The sequence below is a fragment of the Phascolarctos cinereus genome, unplaced genomic scaffold (genome assembly GCF_003287225.1).
Source record: "Phascolarctos cinereus isolate Bilbo 61053 unplaced genomic scaffold, phaCin_HiC Scaffold_5;HRSCAF=322, whole genome shotgun sequence".
NCBI lineage: Eukaryota > Metazoa > Chordata > Mammalia > Diprotodontia > Phascolarctidae > Phascolarctos > Phascolarctos cinereus.
Window position 1 is genome coordinate 199,277,359 of NW_027555958.1, and position 20,826 is coordinate 199,298,184.

At 37.3% G+C, this 20,826-nt stretch overlaps 1 protein-coding gene across 1 annotated transcript in view; it reads right to left on the reverse strand.

Annotated features, from left to right (window-relative positions):
• Window positions 1-20,826, reverse strand: part of COL19A1 (collagen type XIX alpha 1 chain) — a 397,465-nt gene that overhangs the window by 339,519 nt on the left and 37,120 nt on the right. Inside the window, exons 5-7 of the mRNA XM_021000213.2 lie at window positions 6,648-6,771; window positions 4,241-4,513; window positions 732-812 (exon numbers count right to left, since the gene is read on the reverse strand). Coding sequence (XP_020855872.1) covers window positions 732-812; window positions 4,241-4,513; window positions 6,648-6,771 — 478 coding nt within the window. The remainder of the gene's footprint in view (window positions 1-731; window positions 813-4,240; window positions 4,514-6,647; window positions 6,772-20,826) is intronic.

Below are 20,826 nucleotides of genomic sequence, written 5' to 3' on the forward strand. Positions count from 1 at the left end.
CTACCCTAGTTTATTACTGCAGGCTTACATGTGGGCCTAGCGGTTAAAACTGAGTCTCCGCTCTGCTCTGGGGCAGACACACAGCTATATTCTGAAACTTGTTCCTAGCTCCTTACACAGGTAGGGACCCTGCTCCCCTGCAATTTGACTGCTCTTCTCTGCCCTGAATTATGAACTCTGACCAGAACTGGGAAACGGGCAACAGAGCTGCCAGGTGGCACCCATTGCTGCTGCCAGTGCTAGTTCAGGGGCCCCCTGGCATCTTTCCTGCCAAGGTGCTCAGTCCCCTTATTGTCCCTGAGCACTGGTCTGATGCCACAGCGACAGCCCATTTCTGCCTGCTGAGTTTGCTGCTGCTGCATCTGTAGTCCTGGACAGTCCCCACAGGCTGCAAAAATGATGGAATAGATGTTAGAAGCCATCTGATCACATCCCTTCTTTTTGCAAATGTGGAAAATAACTGGAGTTAGGACCAGAATGCTCTCTCAAACATTTACTAGTTATGTCACCCTTAGCAAGTCATTTAACCCTGTTTGCCTCAGTTTCCCCATTTATAAAATGAGCTGGAGAAGGAAATGGCAAACCACCCTGGTGTCTTCGCTAAGAAAACTCCAAATGGGGTCATGAAGAGTCAGACATAACTAAAATGACTGAAAATCTATAGATGAGGAAGGTAAAAGGTGGACTGAGCAAGTCAATTGTCACTTATTTTTCACACAAAAACAACTCACCTTAGCATCTGATATTTCACAGCACATCTCTTGGGCTACAAAGTTTGGGTTACAGTAAACTTGAAGGCGATGAAGTTCAATCTATTGAAAAACATAAAGTGACAAACAACCATTATAGATTTCTTCTTGCTATTTTTATTTATAAGCACTGTATGTATGGAGGTTAAACACACATGGAATGTGTGAACATATCCAAAGTGAAAACTTGGAATTAAACCTGACTTCTTGGAAGCTCTTTTGACAGATTAAATGGGTTAATGCTGGGATTTAACCATTTCCTAGGTCATTAGGCATATTTGTCCTCATTAGAAGAAACCAAATAACAATGTTATGAATTGACAAGTCTATTGATCTTCTTATACCAGAAAGGAAAAGGAATATCTAGTGGAGAAGTCAAAGAGAAGATATACCAAAACTGAGTAACTAGTCTATCAAAAATGGAGGTGAGGGAATACAAAAAAGCAAAGCCTATTCTGGAAAACGCTTAACTCCCTTTTACCAGAGCTCTTAGTGGAGAATGATTAGTTCACAGATACTATTCAATCTGAATTCAATAATTAAATGAAATAAGTCTGCAAGTTTATATGTCCATATAAACTATGTTTAAGATTTATGAATTTTAACATTTTTGTAGTACCAGAGTTCTTCTTTCATTTAAAAAAAATTTTTTTCAAGGCTGATTTAATCCCCAATCTGAATCCTCTAAAAGGATACTGATACTTTTGGTATGCCTTTAATTTTGCAGTAAGACACCTCTAGCTACTAAATTATCTTATAATTACTATAGTTCATTGTACCATCTTTTATAGTTATTTGTTACTCAATCTTTGCTCTTATTTACCTGATACCCCTGAAATGGAAAACATTTTCCTGGGTAATGATATTTAAAACTTCTCCTTTTATGTTTAATGTTATCTATTTTGAGAGGTGATGTGTCATAGCGGATAGAAAGTTGGCCTTGAAGCCAGGAAGACCTGAATTCAAGTCCTGCCTCTAACACCTACTAACTGTGTGACCCTAGCCCAGTCACTTAACCTCAGTGCTGTTAGCAACTCTCTAAGACTATTAGTTGCAGACTAGATTCTAACCTGAGAAAGACTTTCTTCATGTGGGAATTCCCTATCCTAATGAAATCACAGGTCTAATCCTTATCCTTTTCTTAATTTTATTTTAAAACTCTCTCAAAAGTGCTTTTAGTTGCACAAGGTACTTTTAATGATCAGAATTGTGTATTTTGGAAATTAAGTACAATTGTTTTAAGAGCTGTGAATTATTTGTTGCTGTTGAGTCATTTCAGCCATGTCTGACTTTTTGTGACCCCATTTAAGGTTTTTTTTGGCAAAGATACTGGAGTGGTTTTCCATTTCCTTCTCCAGCTCATTTTACAGATGAGGAAACTGAGGCAAACAGGGTTAAGTGACTTGCCTATGGTCATATAGCTAGTAAATGTCTGAGGACAGATTTGAACTCATCTTCCATCCACTACACCCCACCTAGCTGCCCAAGCGCTGTGAGTTACCTCAATAAAATATTCTTACAGGTGACTTTGAAAGCATCCAAATTGTGGTTAGGGTTTTTTTTTTGGGGAGGGGGTTTGCAATCCTACTTATGTAAATTTACCAATATGAAATCTATATTGTAAATGTTTGCTTCTTAAAAAAATCTTCAAAGCCCAGTTTTATATTCTTTCTTCTCCAGATTGTATATTAATCATCTCAGCCTTAGAGATAAATGTAAAAGCATCTTCAGATTGGTAAGATTTTGTAAGCCTGGACTACTCTTCCCAAAGTCATAACATCGTTGATTTAGAACTGGAAGAGGCCTTAGAAATCATCTAGTTCAATGCCTTCCTTTTACCTTTGAGGAAACTAAGGCTTAGAGAGGTTAAACACCTTGTACAAAGTTGCACAGGTACTCAGTGGCAAGATTCAAACTCAGTTCCTCTACCTGCAGTTCCAGTAGCACACTTTATATTGTACCACATCCACCACCTCCCCAAATTATACAGTTGATGGTAATGTTGCCTGAAGAACTGGAGCCCAAGAGAATACTATTAAACCAATAGCTGCTTATTTAATATAGTGCATAATGCAAAGCAACTGCTATTATGAAGCTGAATGTACAGAGCCTATTGTTCTTAAATAAGAATGTCAGATAATCTGGAATCATTTAAAGTTCATGTTTCCCCAGCCCTTTGCATTTCAAGCAAGCAACCTTTTAATGTAATTATATTATGCATCATACTTTCACATTTTACAGAATTTAATTTTCTATAAAATTACTCTTTTTGACTGGACCCAATTTCTTTTAAACCTGCTGTTCCCAGATAATTTGTCCAGCCTATATTATGTGTCAAAATATTATGCCTATTTATATGAATATTATGAAAGCCAGCGTAGCATGGTAAATAGAGGTTCTGGTCTTAGAATCAGGAGGACCTGCCTGGGTTCAAAACCTGATTTTGATACCTAACAACTGTGTGACTATGAACAAATCTCTCAATGTCCTAGGGCCCCCAACTGCATTCTAAGACTTTTAATTATAGATAAATTGCTGCTCTTAATCAGTGGAGGATGTTCCAACATAGATGAAATCATGGGTCTAGTATCAGAGACAGACAGAGAGAAAGAGAGAGAAGAGAGAGAGAGAGAGAGAGAGAGAGAGAGAGAGAGAGAGAGAGAGAGAGAGAGAGAGAGTATGGGGGGGCGGTGGCAATCTGGATATGAATGTGTCTGAACCTGTGATTTTCATTGGTAAAAGACTCACAGTGAGGAAATTTCTTCTACCAATGGAGATTGACACAGCTAAGCAATTTATAGTATTAAAGAGTCGTCTAGGTACCTGAAAAGATAAGCCACTTGTCAATAGGAGTCAGAGGTAGGGATTCAAACCAAGTCTCCCTGATTCTGAAGCCAGCTTTCTGGTCTTTATACTAGATGTGTGCAGATACAAACATATATGTGCATGGGTACAGTTATACCTTCCACATCATGACTTTTCTCATCATGGTTTCTATATATGACCGGTCAGCATAAGAAATTAAATGGGAATTTGGGGGGAGTTTTGCAGAAGCTGCAGGCAACTCACAAAGGCCAGTGGACAACACAGATCCTATGACCAAATACTTAACCTAAATTTTACAATAAGGCACTGCAAACATCCCTTAAAAGAAAAAGAAAAAAAATCAGACTCCTTCTTTGGTATGAAGGGAGGGCCAAAAAATTTTATGTAGATTTTCCAGATCATGGGCATGTCACACCTCAGTTCCCACAATGTGGAAGAGATAATTGTATACATACATACATTTCTGCGTATATACATCCACATCTGTATGTATATACATATAATGCAACTATTAATGAGCTTACATGAGGTGATCTTCTTTACTTAATATTGGCACAATTGCCTTTGGAATGATACATAAAATAAGGATTCAAAGAAAAATGATACTTTGCTTTAACATAGAAGCATCACTCATTTGCTGTTCTGGCCACAGCATTGCTACTTACATCTACAGGTTTGCCGTCTGAAGCCCGGGCAGCAATGACAGTTCGGCCATGGAAGTCAATGGAGTCCTTTTCATCTGTCTGTCTTCTCTCAACTAAATTACAGTCCACATAGAGGGAAAGGATCCTGGACTGCATGCTGAGGCCAAGCTTATGCCATTGCCGGTCAAATAGAGAGTAAATTTCTCGACTTCTAAAAATGTAGTGTAGCATTTCTCCCTGATGAAAGGCCATCAGTTCCACCACCTTTTTTGTACCATCAATTATTATAGATACCTGCAAAAATGTAAAACGTTTACATACCTTATTCTTTAAAAAAATATTTTGAATATGCTTTTAAAAATGGAAAGTGGTATCAAAGAAAACAAAAAGAAATGAAGTGACATAAACAGAGTTATGTCATTAAATTTAACATGCCTGTGGTTTAAAAAAAACTCTGTGTAAAAGTTCACTGTTTCTAATGTAATCATTTAATTCTCTGTATATTTAAATTATTTTATTAATGATCAAATTCATCACAAAAAGAATTTTTAAAAAATATTAAGACTGCCACAACAAGATGTGTACAAGCAATATCTTAAGAACTCAGAGAAAAACCAAATCTATGAATCATTTTCTCACCAGGCCAATGCAAAACCACTAGTGTGTAATAAGTACTTAATAAATGTTTATTGACTGGATGTCAAAAAAATGAGGAAATTAGGTGTCCAAGTTAATTAAAATCCCATTAGCCAATAAGGTCTAGGTAACTATAGCTTCAGTTAAGATATTATCAACTTTCAAAGACTTTTTATCTCATTTCCCATAACTACTGCTCCAAACCTTTGAACATACCACTAAGTTCATCTTCAACACTAGCACTGACAACTGGGTACACAGCCTCCTCGACTGAAAAAAGTGAGGGGTTTTTTTTGGGGGGGTATTTGGGGTTAAATGACTCAACCAGGGTCACATAGCTAGTAAGTGTCAAGTGTCTGATCTGAGACTGTATTTGAACCCAGGTCCTCCTGACTCCAGAGCTAATGCTTTCTTCACTCCACCACCTAGCTGCCATTAGAAAATGAGGTCTTCTGATGAAAGCCTCTTCAGTCTCATTCGTGAAACCTTGTCGGCATTCTTATCTTTTCTCCTACAATCAGGGAATAGGATCATTGGATCATACATTCAGAGCAAATAACCTTCAAGGTGATCTGGTCTAACATCCTCATTTTACGGGTGAGGAAACTGAACCTCAGAAATGTTAAGTGACTTGCCTGAGGTGTGATTCTGTGAACACGTGGCAGAGCCACTCTCTCCTATCTTCAATCATGCCCTGACAACTTGCTGCGGTCTCCTTAATGTAAAATAAGCCCTCTCTCAAACTTGTTAGTCTGCATAGTTATCATCCTATATTTCTCCTTCCATTCAAGCAAAAGGTCTTGAAAAAGTTGTCTGTTTGATGCCTCTATTTCCTCAATACCTACTCCCTACTCAACCCCTTACAGTTGAACTTCTGTGCATACCACTATGTTGAAGCTGTTCTCCCTAAAGGGACAGCCTCCCCATCACCAAATACAATGTGTATTCATCCTCCTTGGCCTCTCTGTAGCATTTTGAGCTATTGACAACCCCTTATCAAATGTTTTCTCTTCTCTTAATTTCGGAGAGAAATATATTCTCCTCTCAAATTGCTTCTTCTCTGTCTCTTTCACTGGCTTCACATGCTCATTCTTCCAGATTCCTTATTTTGGACATTTCCCCCACAATTTGCTCCTTGTTCCTCTTCCCTTCTCTTCCTATATAATACTCAGTGCCTCGATGACCTCATTCACTACCATGACTTCAACTACCTCCTCTACATGCATGATTTCTAAAAATATATTTTTATTTCTGACTTTTCTTTTAAGGTCCAAACCCAAATGTTCAACTGCCTATAAGCCATCTCCACCTGGATTTACCAGAGGTACCTCTAACTCAATGTGCCAAAACAAAACTTATCTTTTCTCCTAAACACATTTCTCTTTCTGACTCAACTATTTCTATCACTATTCATCTACTCTCCCATTTGCACAACCTTAAAATTATTTTTGATATTTTATTCCTTCCCTTTAACTCAACCACATGCAGCCAGGAAACCAAGTCATATAAATTCCATCAGATAGTGCAGTTTCATACACGATACTCTTTTTCCGCTCTTGAATTTAGGAAATGTTTGTATTTGTTGATTTTTGTCAAATTCGTTATAACAGAAAAGACTTAAGAAGAATTCTGACCCTCAACCATTGTGTCAGCCATTTAATTAATTTTATTTTTTCTTAAAATTATGGGAAGACTTTTGGGAATAGACTTGTCTTTATGTGTATTGGCACAAGCTAATATTTCCTTAACCTTATCTTACAAAACTGTAGTACGAACTCTTATGTCTTCTTACCTGTGGTACATTACGATGATCTAACAATTGCCACAGAAACCATCGTTCCTTTTTGGTGCTTCGTCTTACACGGAATATGGCTGCTACAGAATATTCTCCTGGAAGTCCTTTGGGAAATATCTTCCTATGGAAAAAAAAACAAAATCCAAGCTATTGCTATCAATCTATTAAAGAGAACATATGAACACTTTAAAAAATAGCTTTAAAAAAAGACAAACTCAACCATTACATTGAATGGGACACAACTTCTTGGCTATGGCTTCTTTATCACTTCTGTCAGTACAAAGTGAGATAATTTGTGTAAAGTCCTTTACAAACCATGAAGTGCCATATAAATACTACCTATTATTAAAACCATTATTAGAATTGTAAGATAATTATAATTATGTAAAGCAAAATGGAAGATGCAGAACACACTTACATTGTTTTTGCTTTTGTATATTTGCAGATATTTTGCCACTGAAACTGAAGTGGAGGAGGGGGTAAATTATATAGTAACTTCTAATAGTGAAGTTCCAGCAATTAATGAAGCTAGTCTGAATTTTAGAGGGATCTAGTAATGACATAAATATAAAGGATTATATTGTCTGTTACTTAAAGCTGAGGATTTATCACATTAAACTTCTTTTATCACATTAAACTCCTTTGATTATAAGGCTATTTAAACCTCTAGTAATAATCCCAAAATATCACTAAAGGTAGCTTCAATTTTTTGACTTATTTTTACTCTTATAGAAAAGGGAATAAACAAATTCCTTCCATATGACAGTAAAAGCTATTATGATATAAGCATCTGTGTTTGTGTCTTAGCTCCCTAATAGGCAGTAAACTTTAGGAGGGCAGAGGTCATGTACATTCTAAATTTTATCTTTCCTCTAGCACCTGCACAGTGGTACAAAAAGCAGAAGCTTAATAAATGTTTGATGAATGAATTCATGAATATTGTATTCTGTGCCAGGCCTAGCTCAGGCCATTCCTGTGATTCAGGTTCAGGATTAGAACGTAATGAGGCAGCAACAGACCATGAAACAAAATAAAAATAACTTAATGAGAATAATTAAGATGAATCAATTCCTGAGGTTGAAAAGGGTACTTACTCAAACAAAAGTTTACCACTCTACCACTTTAGTGCCTCTCATCAGATCCTTAGTGCCTTGAGGGACAGCAACTGTATTTTGCCTCTTGTTGTATCCTCAGAATTTATCAGAACAACTGGCATATCGTTTTATTGTTATTGTTGTTGTTCAGTCATTTAGTAATGTCTGACTCTTTGTGACCCTGTGTAGACCATACTGTCCATGGGGTTTTCTTAGCAAAGATATTAGAGTGATTTGCCATTTCCTTCTCCAGTGGATTAAGGTAAACATAGGTTAAATGACTTGCCCTACAACTAGTAGGTGTCTGAGGTTGGATCTGAACTCAGCTCTTCCTGACTCCAAGCCCAGTGCTCTATCCATTGGCATACAGTAGGCACTTAATAAATGTTTATTGACTATTGACTGACCCCAACCTCCACCTCATATTCCAGGACAATTGGCAATGCTAGAAAGATATCTCAGCAAGGCAATGGGAATTCCACTAAGTCTTCTAACACCAAATCCTCAATGGCCTTTAGGACTTTTATACTTCAGGCAGCAAGGAAACCAAACTGCCTCCCTTAAAGGACTGGCTCAGCCTATATAAAATAAACTCTACTCCTACCATAGTGGGCAAAAGAAATGCTCCACATTTCCTTCCCTCAGTATTATCTGCATTTAAAAAGGAAACAAACCTAGAAAAAACACTTCAAATATACTATGAATTCAAATGCATTAAGAAAAATAGCAGAATTCCCCACTCTCATGCCAGCTAAGAAAAGTGTGAAGGCTGCTGAGGGTCACACTGTCTTCATGAACCAGACAGGGGACTTAAAATCAGGTCTTCCTAACTTGGGGAAGGGGAAAGGAGAAAAGAAATAAGCATTTATATGGTTCTTATTATGTGTCAGGCATTGCACTAAGCACCTTACAAAAATTAGCTCATTTGATCCCCACGATAATCCTGTGAGGTAGGTGCTACTATTATCCCCATTTTACAGTTGAGAAAACTGAGGAAAACAAAGGTTGGATTTGAACTCAGGGCTTCCTGATTCCAGGCTCAGCATTCTATCATCTGGTTTTCTCAAAGCCACCTCTCACTCCACAATTCTATGCTACTAGGGAAACTAATTTTTTCTTCAAAATTATATGTTTTCATGGGTAAAAATAAAGGAAATAGAGAAAATCTTAGAGCAAACATGTAAGTCAAGAACTGGTCTATAGCTCTTAGTAACTTGGAAAACACACAAGCCCATAATTCAGCTACTTCTGATCAAAGTGAATATGTAGCAACGGTAAGTAGCACTTTATTCCTCCGCAAACTCGTTGTCAGAGACCAACTAGGATGGGCAAGTAGTAGATAATGACTTGCAATACTAACTCCTTTTTAAGCTTATGGAAGAACACATGAATGCTTCTAAAATATAATTTCTACTGGAAATGCATACTGCTGATAAGATAAATTTTTATTACTGTTACTATATAATAATATATTTAATCTAGGGAAGGAAGATTTCTTAATATCTCCTAAAAACGACATGACACACAATTCCAAGAAATGTGAATTGCTCAGTAATTAAAAATCTAATTCCAGAAACTAAAAGGTATTGTACTTCAAGAATACAGTTTTTCCATTGCTGAAGAGAAATTATTTAAACTAATATTATGCAAAAAGGATATTATGCAAGATTAATAAATTTCATTGTACTATATAATACTTTTGTTGTTCAGTCATTTTTCAGTCATGTCCAACTCTTTGTTACCCCATTTGGCAATTGCTTGGCAAAGATACTGGCATGGTTTGCCACTTCTTTCTCCAGATCTAATACTTAGCCTAGGGTAATTAATGAAGGAAGAAACCCACTATCATCTTCCTTCTTGTGGTTATATAATCTACGTTTAAAAATGCACTAGCTAGACTCTTTGCCAGTTGTAGGCAGAAAAATCTCTGTGTTATGGGAAAGATCCATTTGCAATACACTTCATGTTTTAGAAAAGAAACTGGAAACCAAGTGAGTGCCCATCAGTAGGGGGAAAGGATCAACAAAGTGTATTATATCAATATAATAGACTATGATTTTGCTGAGAGAAATGATGAAAATGAAGGCTTCAGAGAAACTTGGGAAGATTTTATAGACTGATGTGGAAAGAAATGAGCAGAACCAAATGAACAATTTACTTTATGATGACAATAATGTAAGAGAAAAATAACATTGAAAAGTCCTTAGAACCCAGTCACAAATCATGACTTCAAAAAAATTATAATGAAGTATCCCTTCCACCTCTTGGCAGAGAGGTGTTTTACTAGAGCTGTAGAATAAGACATACATTTTGAGGTTTGGCTAATGCGTTGATGCATTTTGCTGGACTGTATTTGTGGCAAGGAAAGGCTTTGGGCAGGGGAAGGAAAGGAGATATGAAATAGTGGGTAGTAACAAAGATACCAAAAAAAAAAAATAGAAAGGAGTATCAATAAAGCATTATTTAAAACACAAAGAAGAAAATTTTAAAAATCCTGGTGGCAAATGGCAATTTCATTACTACCTTGTTAAACTTAACTTATACGTTAAAAAAATAAAATGTACATGTTAGAAGTTCATGTTTTCATATACAATCCTGATTTTTTGTTCTTTGTGTATCAAAATACATTTCTATTAAGCTCATAATGATTTTAAAAATTCTTGTATTTAAAATAATAAAAAAATAAAAACACACTTTTAACTTTAGGGCATAACTCTGCATTCACAACCTCACAAATACTAACAATAAATGTTTTAATATCATTTCTCTGTGCCATGTAGCAGCTTCCAATATAAAGGTAGCCAACTGAATCATACTTTGGTCAAATACCAGAGATATACAATGACAGCACACTATGTCTGAGCTATTTGAGCTTGAATATTTTTGAAAGGGGCGTGGTTTCCTCTAAGACATTCTATCCATTTTATTCAGTGACACTTCCATTGAAAATAAATATTGCTGCTATCACTTGTTGAATCATTCATGTAAAATACAGTCAGATTTTTCTGGTACAAACATTGAAATAGGATGAGAGAGGGTTAATTCCCTTTTTTATATGTCTCATCTGACTCTTAAATGAAAATATTAATAATCAATAATAGCTTTAAAGAATATTTTAATAGATGTTGATACTAAATGCAAACCCCAAGCTACGTGGAACAAAAATATTTGAAAATACAGGAGCCTAGCAACAGAAGTTAAAACTATGTGGGAACAGGATCAAGTGCATATCATCCTTGTTGTCCTGCCCACTGCTGGAATTATACTAAGAATTCTCTCAGTGAGCCTATAGAGGATCGGCTTACGTTCTAATACACCTAGATGATACAATGGATACAGCATGGGACTTCAAATCAGGAAGACTTGAGTTTAAATGTAGTTTCAGACTCTTAATAGTTGTGTGGCCCTGGATGAGTCACTTAATCTCTCTCAGCCTCAGTTTTCTTATCTTTAAAAGGGGGATAATAATAGTTCCGACATCACAGATTTGCTGTGAGGATCAAATGACACTTCACAAGTTTTAATTTGTTGTTGTTCAGTCATTTTCAGTTGTGTTCAAGTCTTTGTGATACCATTTGGGGTTTTCTTGGCAAAGATGCTGGCGTGATTTGCTATTTTCTTCTCCAGTCATTTTACAGATGCAGAAACTGAGGCAAACAGGGTTAAGTGACTTGTCCAGGGTCACACAGTTAATAAGTGTCAGAGGCTGGATTTGAAATCAGGAAGCTGAGTCTTCCTGATTCCAGGCCCAGCAGTCTATCTATCTAGCTGAACCTTAAAGTGCTATATACTAGCTATTATCATTACTAAAATACAAAGAACAATCATTTCATTATTGAAATTTCAAAAATTCATCTGGCTGTGCAAAATCCCACATTATACTAAATATAAAAGAATAATAGTTATTATCCTTGACTCACTCTTTCTCACCTCCCCTCTATATAAATAGATGACAAGTACTGTCATTTCTACCTTCACAGCATCTCTCCTATATGATCACTTCTCTCCTTTGGCACTGCCACTATCCTATTGCAGGCTCTTATCACCTCACCCCTGAACTAGCCTGCTGATTGTTTTCCCTGCCTCAAGTCTTGCCCCACTCCAGTTCATTCTCCACTCAGGTATCAAATTATCTTCCTAAAGCACAAATCTGACCTCCTCCTCCTCCTCATTCAATAAATTCCAGTGGCTCCCAAATGCTTCCAGGATCAAATATAAAATCCTCTATTTGGTTTTTAAAGTCCTTCACAACCTGGCCCTCACCTGCCTTTCCTTTTCTCCAAGTGGTATGGGATCCGGTGATACTGATATTCTTGTTCTTCTTATACAAGATACCATCTCCTTCCTCAATGGCTATCCCTTACTCTTGACACTTCTCTCCTTCCTCATCTCTGCCTCCCCGTTTCCCTGGCTTCCTTCAAGTTTCAGCTAAAGTTCCACTTTCTGCAAGGAGCCCTTCCTAGTTCTCCTTAATCATAATGCCTTTCTTCTAAGATTATCTCCAATTTACCCTATATATCTTGTTCATACATGGTTGCTTAAATATTATTTCTGCCATTAAAATGTGAGCCGCTTGAGAACAGAAACTGATTTTTGCCTTCTTTTTATTCCCCATCACTTAGCGTAATACTTGGCACATAGTAGACACTTAACAAATGCTTGTTGACTTGACTTGCAGTCAGGGAATGTTTAGTGTATTATATCTGTGTCTCCAGTGCTTAACACAGTGTCTGCCTCTTAGTAGGTGCTTAATAAATAATTGTTGACTGGCTTGGCTTGCCCCAGGACTATTTTTATGCAAATCCCATAAAAAGAAATAAGAATGAGATGATGATGAAGATGATACCCTAATGCAGCTTATATAAAGACGAGCATTCCTCACCAAAAAGCAGGAAGAAGATTGTACTCTCAGAGCATGTGATAAAACAAGGCAAAACTTGGAGAAATGCTTTTGGATCAAGTAGATGTCACTTTACTGAGAAGTAACAAATACTGAAAATAGGTGCATGTTACTGGATTTGTCTAATGTCATTGAGAATGGTTTATCTCTGAATGTAGCCTCTGAAACAGCAGAGATCGAAGTGATTAAAAAAATGCTTATTGATTGGTTGATGGAATCAAAGATCCTTCCGTGGGAGACATTCACATGAAACTGAGCCACCAATATATCAACAAAGAACCATTGAACAAATATATGAGTCATGGCGATTTATTTGTGAAAATGGAGGGTTTGTGATGGCAATTCAGGATGAGGTCACTGCTGCCAGAAATTACAGGAGGGTTATGCTTTAGCAGCCCCCATTTAGTGGTCAATGTAGATTACACAGAGAAATGGTAGAAACTGTATAGCACGTCACTAAGTTGCAAAAATCTAGCACCTACCAAAGACATAGGGAGACATGACCTGGTACCTAGGATTATATATTAGAAGCTCATATTTTTTGAAGACTGAAGGATGACAAATTCCTTTATTACTGATGCAAACCTCAAAATATCCTAGACAGTTCAAATAATAAATTATACTGAAATCATACCATTGTCACGGATCAACTTTTGTCTACAATATCAGTCTAGTTGTTCTGCTTTGCCATTATCTTTGCCAGATAATTGAAGAAAAATTCCTTCCTGGTCAGAATTTATATACGATCCTGAGAGTCAAAAGGGAGGAAGACTAACATGTTTAGATCACTTAAATTACATGAAGAAACCAGAGGAGAAGAAATAAAATTTAATCAAAGTTTTAAAATATTTTTAACAATAAGGCTATTCTCTGAAGGTTGCTAAAATTCTCCCTTGCCCCTCACCCCCTCAGGTTTCTCACTTACTGGCCACAGAATCTGAAAATCTCAGCATTAGAGATGCATCTATTTTTGCTAAAGTATTGTGTTTATAGAAGACTCTTACTAAATTGCAAATACTTGCTGCAAGGAGTAAAACATTAACCCCCTCAGTAGGGATTAGTTTATCAGAAAACTAGCAGTTATCTTGAAAAGTAGAAAACAGGACACATAAATCTATAAGGTTTTATGGAGGGAAGAGAGAAGAAGTGTAGGCTGACTGGCTAGAATAATCCTAGGTTAGACCCTGCAATGTAAGGACCCTAGCCACTTGGAGGGCAGCATGTGGGCACTGTCTGGAAAGACAGCAAAAGTAAGGTGATAAAGAATCAAGTAGAAGGATACCAGAAAAATGTTTTGACTACTCCAGGACAAAGACTAAGATGGGCAAGATTTAAAAGGGAAACATTTTCTATATAAAAATATAGAGTACTAGATTTAATTTTCTCCTTTTTCCTACAATCTAATAACGGGAAAATACGTGGACAAAAACAATGATATGATGCAAAGTAGAAGGAACATGAGGCAGTATCAAGAACAATGGGTTTGGAGTTAAAATTCAAATCCTGGCTCTTGTTACTTGTGTGACCTTGGGCAAGTAACAATCTCTCTGTGCCTCAGTTTCCTCATCTAGAAAATGAAGGAACTTGGGCTAAATAATCTCTAAGACCCCATCCAGCTCTAAATCCCATTTCCAATAATGATGATAAAGTATATTTTGAGCACTTAGTAAAGTGATTATTATGGTCTTTCCTCAGACCAGATAGTCTTACTAAGAAGCACATTATTACAGTTCCTTCCTTTAATGTTTCTTGAGGAAATCAGAACAAAAAGTGCTTAGCACATGGTACTGTAGTAATAGATACACTGAATGAATCAGTGAATGAATGAATGACCTATAGATGACTTACAAAGGTGTTAATATAGATAAGGATTCGATAAGATAAGGACTGGATTTCTGGTTTCATTAATTTATGGAAGTCTTAGTGAAGAAACTTCCTTCACCAATGCAAGTAGAAATATTTATCCTACAACTTGGAATATTGCTTGAAGTACTAAGAAGTTAAATGACTTGCTCAGGGCCACAAAGGCAATATGTGCCAGGGACAGGAATTCAAATCCTCCTGACTTCAAAGTTGGCTTCCATTTTCTATTACATGCTGCCCACATGCATTAAAATAGGGACCACTTTTTATTTTAGATTTGTACAGATTCATTTTTTACCTCCAAAAGAAGCTGCTAAACACTTAGCTTCCTCTGCTCTTTAGGAATTTCGTAGAAATTGGAAATAGTTACCAAGAATTTATAAGAAATGAGAAGTAGTTCAGAAGATACTCGGAACATTATGAGACTACAGTACAGAACACAGTAACTTGGGGATTAAAATATGTAAATCTTTTTAATGGAGATAAAAGACATCTGTATTTGTCTTTCAGTTACAAAATTCTTTGATAGTTGATGGATCTGTGATCTCAGTGATGTGACTGAACAAACAATGAGCTAGGCCCAAAACTGAACAGGAGGAGAATGGACTTTTAAGCACTTCTCCCTCAAACATAGGCCCAAATTTTTTTGAAGACAATTTTCTTCCTGGGATGCTATTGGGAGTCGTGGCACACTACAGTTTCTAAAGGAGAAGACCTCCCATAACATGGCATTTGTGTGGCCTTTTTACTTTTTCAAAATACTTCATATGTATACCACCTCATTTAATCCTCATAAATTGAGGCAAGTAGTGTAGATATTAGAATCCCCATCTAACAGGTGAAAAAACTGAGGCTTTCAGAAGTCAATGGTCAGTGCCAGAGGTAGGATTGTTCCTGTATCTAAGGCTCTTTCCATAACACCATACACAACAGTCTCTCAAGTATTATGCTGTACATTATAGCAACAGTCACAGGTTTTCAATATCTGCTAATTTTTGGTTTAGTCCTGCGATTTCATGAGCATAGAAAGAATCAGGTAATGAAACTGATTCAGATCAGCAAAATGTTCTGCAACTTTGAGTCTCAGGAATTTGCCTAGATCACTGAGCAGTTGTGATTTAGCCAGGGTCATACAGCTAGTATGTGCCAGAAATAGAATTCAAACCCCAGCAGTCACGACTCTGAGGCCAACTCTCTAGCCACTAAACTATCTGCTATTTTTTCAGTGCCCTGGGGAAATCAAAATAAATACAAGCAACCTGACTAAATAGATACCTAGTTGCTTAAAATTTTTTTTAAAGATACTTTGCTATCATGTTAAAAATCTTCAATTTATCATAGATATAAAACATCCTTACAGCCTCTTCTGAGTTAATTATTTTCGAAGTATAAAGATGAGTGTAAGTCTGTGCTCACAACCCTCTCCATAGAATAAAGACAGTGTCTGGCAGCCCAAGCACAAAAGGCCTAGCTTAATGAAGGTGAAGTGTTTGGTCTTTCAGGACCAGGTGAGCGCCAACTGCACAAATAACGGACATTCCCTGCTGCCCAATTAATGAGAAACCAATAAATGCTGTCTTAGAAAATGAACTTCATGTTCCATACTCCCTTCCAGATGGTAAGCATCACTAGGGTGGGGATGCAAGGGATGAAGGAGAAACTTGAAGAAATAACAAACATTTTTAATGAAGTACATGATGATATGTAGCCAACAGATTCACGTTTTAATGGGGTGGGGAGAAGATCATGCTCACACATTCATTAAGACTTTTTTGCTAAAGACCCCAAGGTTATTATGGAGTTTATACACATTTTCAAGGGAAGAAAAAAAAACCCTACTTCTCTTCCCCATATTAAAACAACTGCTACAAAGAATCAAAAACACTCAAAATGGGAAGGGACTTCAGGGGTCATCTAGTGCAATGCAAGACTGTTCATCTCAGATTTTTTTTTTACTGGTTCTTTTATTTTTTTAAAATTTTTTTAAATATAAATTTATTTATTTTTAGTTTTCAACATTCACTTCCACAAGTTTTTCAGTTCCAAATTTCTCACCCCTCCCCCACCCCAAGATGGCATTCATTCTGAATACCCCTTTCCCTAGTCTTCCTTCTCTTCTATCTCTCCCCCCTCCCTTCTCTTATCCCCTTCCCCTTCTATTTTCCTGTAGAGCAGGATAGACTTCTATACCCCATTTCCTGTATTTCTTATTTCCCGATAGCATGTGAAAACTTTTTTTTAAAACATGTGTTTTTAAAACTTTGAGTTCCAAATTTTCTCCCTTCCTCCCTCCCCGCCCACCCTCACTGAAAAGGCAAGCACCTCAATATAGGTTGTACATGTGCAGTTATGCAAAACACTTCCATAGTAGACATGTTGTGAAAAACTAACGCTATTTCCCTCAACCCTATTCTGCCCTCCCATTTATTCTATTCTTTCTTTTGACCCTGTCCCTCCTCAGAAGTATTTGCTTCTGATTACCCTCTTTCCCAATCTGTCCTCCTCTCTATCACCCCCCTGCTCTCTTGTCCCCTTCTCCCCCTATTTTACTGTAGGGTAAGACAGATTTCCATACCCAATTGAATGTGTATGTTATTCTCTCCTTAAGCCAAATCCTATGAGAATGAGATTCACTCATTCCCTCTCACCTTCCCATGTTTCCCCTCCACTGTGAGAGACTTTTCTGTTTTTTTTTGTGAGATAATTTACCCCATTCTACCTCTCCCTTTCTCCTTCTCTGAGTATAATCCTCTCTCATCCCTTAATTTTATTCTCCAGATATGACCCCTTAATCTTCAACTCACCCTGTGCCCTCTATCTATCTATCTCTATATATATACATACATATAATTTTTTCCCTTCAACTACTCTAATACTGCCAAAGTTCTCATGAGTTACAAATATCATCTTTCCATGCAGGAATGTAAACAGTTCAATCTTAATAAGTCTCTTATGATTTCTCTTTCCTGTTTACCTCTTCATGTTCCACTGGAGTCCTGTATTTGAAAGTCAAATTTTCTATTCAGCTCTGGTCTTTTCATCAGGAATGCTTGAAAGTGCTCTGTTTCACTGAATGACCATTTTTTCCCCTGAAGGATTATACTCAGTTTTGCTGGGTAGGTGATTCTTGGTTGTAACCCTATCTCCTTTGCCCTCCGGAATATTATATTCCATGTCCTGCGGTCCTTTAATGTAGAAGCTGCTAAATCTTGTGTTATCCTGATTGTGTTTCCACAGTACTTGAATTGTTTCCTTCTGGCAGCTTGTAAGATTTTCTCCTTGACCTGGGAACTCTGGAATTTGGCTACAATATTCCTAGGAGTTTTCCTTTGGGGATCTCTTTCAGGAGGAGATCTGTGGATTCTTTCAATTTCTATTTTGCCCTCTGGTTCTAATATCAGGGCAGTTTTCCTTGATAATTTCTTGAAAGATGATGTCTAGGCTCTTTTTTTGATCATGGCTTTCAGATAGTCTAATTTTTAAATTCTCTCTCCTGGATCTATTTTCCAGGTCAGTTGTTTTTCCAATGAGATATTTCACATTGTTTTCTAATTTTTCATTCTTTTGAATTTGTTTTACAGTGTCTTGATTTCTCATAAAGTCACTAGTTTCCAATTGCTCTATCCTAATTTTTAAGGAAGTATTTTCTTCAGTAATCTTTTGGACTTCCTTTTCCATTTGGCCAATTTTTCTTTTTAGGGCATTTTTCTCCTCATTGGCTTTTTGGACCTCTTTTGCCATTTGGGTTAGGCTGTTTTTTAAGGTGTTATTTTCTTCAGTATTTTTTTGGGTCTCCTTTAGCAAGCTGTTGACTTGTTTTTCATGATTTTCTTGCATCACTCTCATTTCTCTTTCCAGTTTTTCCTCTGCTTCCCTTACTTGCTTCTCAAAATCCCTTTTGAGCTCTTCCAAGGCCTGGGACTGATTCATATTTTTCTTGGAGGCTTTGGATGTAGGAGCTTTGACTTTGTTGTCTTCTTCTGGTTGTATATTTTGATCTTCTTTTTCACCAAAGTAAGATAATATAGTCTGAGTCTTTTTACGCTGCGTGCTCATGATCCCGGCCAATTACTTGAGTTTTAAACTCTTTGTTAAGGTAAGAGTCTGCTTCCAATGTGGAGAGTGTACTGTCCCAAGCTTTGGGGGTTTGTATAGCTGTTTTCAGGGATACTTGTAGGGACCTGTAAATTTTCAGTTCTACCAAGGTGGTATGATAAGGGGCGAGGTGTTTACTCCTTTCCTGGCCTGTGACCGCAAGTACTCCTTTCTGTCCTGTAACTGTGAGGAGGGGTTCCTCTCTTATAGCCACTACAAGCTCTAGCACGCCAGCGCTCCTCCTCACCCCAGCACTGAAGTCCAGAACTGTGACCCAGATCCAAAGACGGGCAAAGCAAGAGATTCCTGCCTCAGCGCTGTCAAAGAGATCCCTGCAATCCCTCTCTGATCAGCCACTGGATTCCCCCTCAGTCTGTGGGCCGGAAGCTCTGAAAGCAGCTGCCCCCACCCAGGGACATGCTCTTGGGGAATGGAGCTGAGATCCCACCTTCCTGTCTCAGCACCACAGAAACAGACTTTTCCCACTGACCTTCTATGTTGTTTTTGGCATTTGTGGATTGAGGAGTCTGGAAACCTCCACAGCTGCCTGTGATTCAGTCCTCTGAGGCCTGCTCCAGGTTTGCTGTAGCCTGCACACCCACGCTGTCCTGCGCTCCCAGCCCAGCGCGATACACCTTTCTGATCAATCATCCAGGTTGTCTTGGGCTGGAAATTTGTTTCACTCTGTCTTTTTGTGGGTTCTGCTGCTTCAGAATTTGTTTAGAGCCATTTTTATGAGTATTTGGAGGGGTTTGGGGGAGAGCTCAAGCAAGTCACTGCTTTCACTCCACGATCTTGGCTCCGCTGGTCTCATCTCAGATTCTGAAGGTACCTAAGCCAATCCTTGCTTCTCCTTGCTTGGAATATGACAAGGAAGATCTCTCTCTCCCTCTCTCTTCTCTCTTTTTCTCTCTCTCCTCTCTCCTTTTTTCCTTCCTTCCTTCTCTCTCTCTCTCTCTGTGTCTCTTTCCATATATAGAAATGAATAGTTAAATACTCTGTGAGTGCTGCAGTATAAATACTGAATTAGGAAGAAAAAAAAAACTCCTGAGTCTTAACTCTCCTAAAGAAAAAAAAAATTAAAGTATTGTCAAAGAAAATTGAGCCAGTATAAAATTGTCTCTTGAGATGTCCCAGATCAGGGATGGCTTCCTGATCTTGCAACTGATGTTGCTCAATGAGTATGTTTAAACCATTAGAGAAAACAAACATTTACAAACCCTTGATTTTTTTAAGCCCATAAGTATCAGTTTCTTGGAAGAAGAGTCTTCGTGATCTGAACAAAATATAAGTGATGCCTCAAGCGAAGCTTATGTGCTTTTCTTATCTAAAACACTGTGTTTGGGAAGAAATAGGTTGTTTTTTTTAAGACTTCATTGATGAAATTATAATTACTTGAAATGCAATTCTTTTGAGTCACAACACAACAAAATCATCTTTCATTTCAGCGCTATTTTGGTCAAGCTGAAATGAAATTTTTCTAGATCATATTTAATAAGACAATCCTTTATTTACCTTTTTCTTTAAGAAGAAAAAAAAGTATGATGGAAAAATTCTATTTTTAAATCTCAAGAACCAGCTTCCAAGCTAATTCTTCCATTCTGACCAAGACTGAGGCAGGGTTTATGATGAACTTCCGTATTTACAAGTATCAATGAAGCCTCTGACCTGCTGAATATCTTCCAGGAAGAGAAATATGATACAAATTACATTTCCTGAGAGTGAAGTGAGAGATGCTTGGAGTTTATAGCAAGACATTTCTTTTCCAGCTGACATATGCCGTCACCTGTCATGTTATAAACAATTTGGCTATCAGAGCTCAGAGGGTTAGTCTGAAAAGCCTTCCCTGGGGTGGGTGATGATGTATTTAGCACCATATCTACCAAGACTGAAATCTTAGCCCTTTTGTGTTTGCAGAGGGGATTCAAACTGAGACTGCTTGTTAATGGGAAAACAAAGCTTAGGCAACTGATCCTAATAATCTCTCTTCCCATTACAAACTGTTCAGGATGTACATATTAACAATAGCAATATAGTATTTATAAAAGGCTTTCCATTTTAAAACAAGATCTCCTATAACGTGGCATTTATACAAGTTACCTAGTTTCAAATGGCTCTCTCTTTAAGACTACAGATATTGCTACTGTATCTTAAAGAGCCAAACAGAATCGAAAAATGAAGAATTCTCATAGATAACAGACATGCACACTCTCTCCCTGACTCC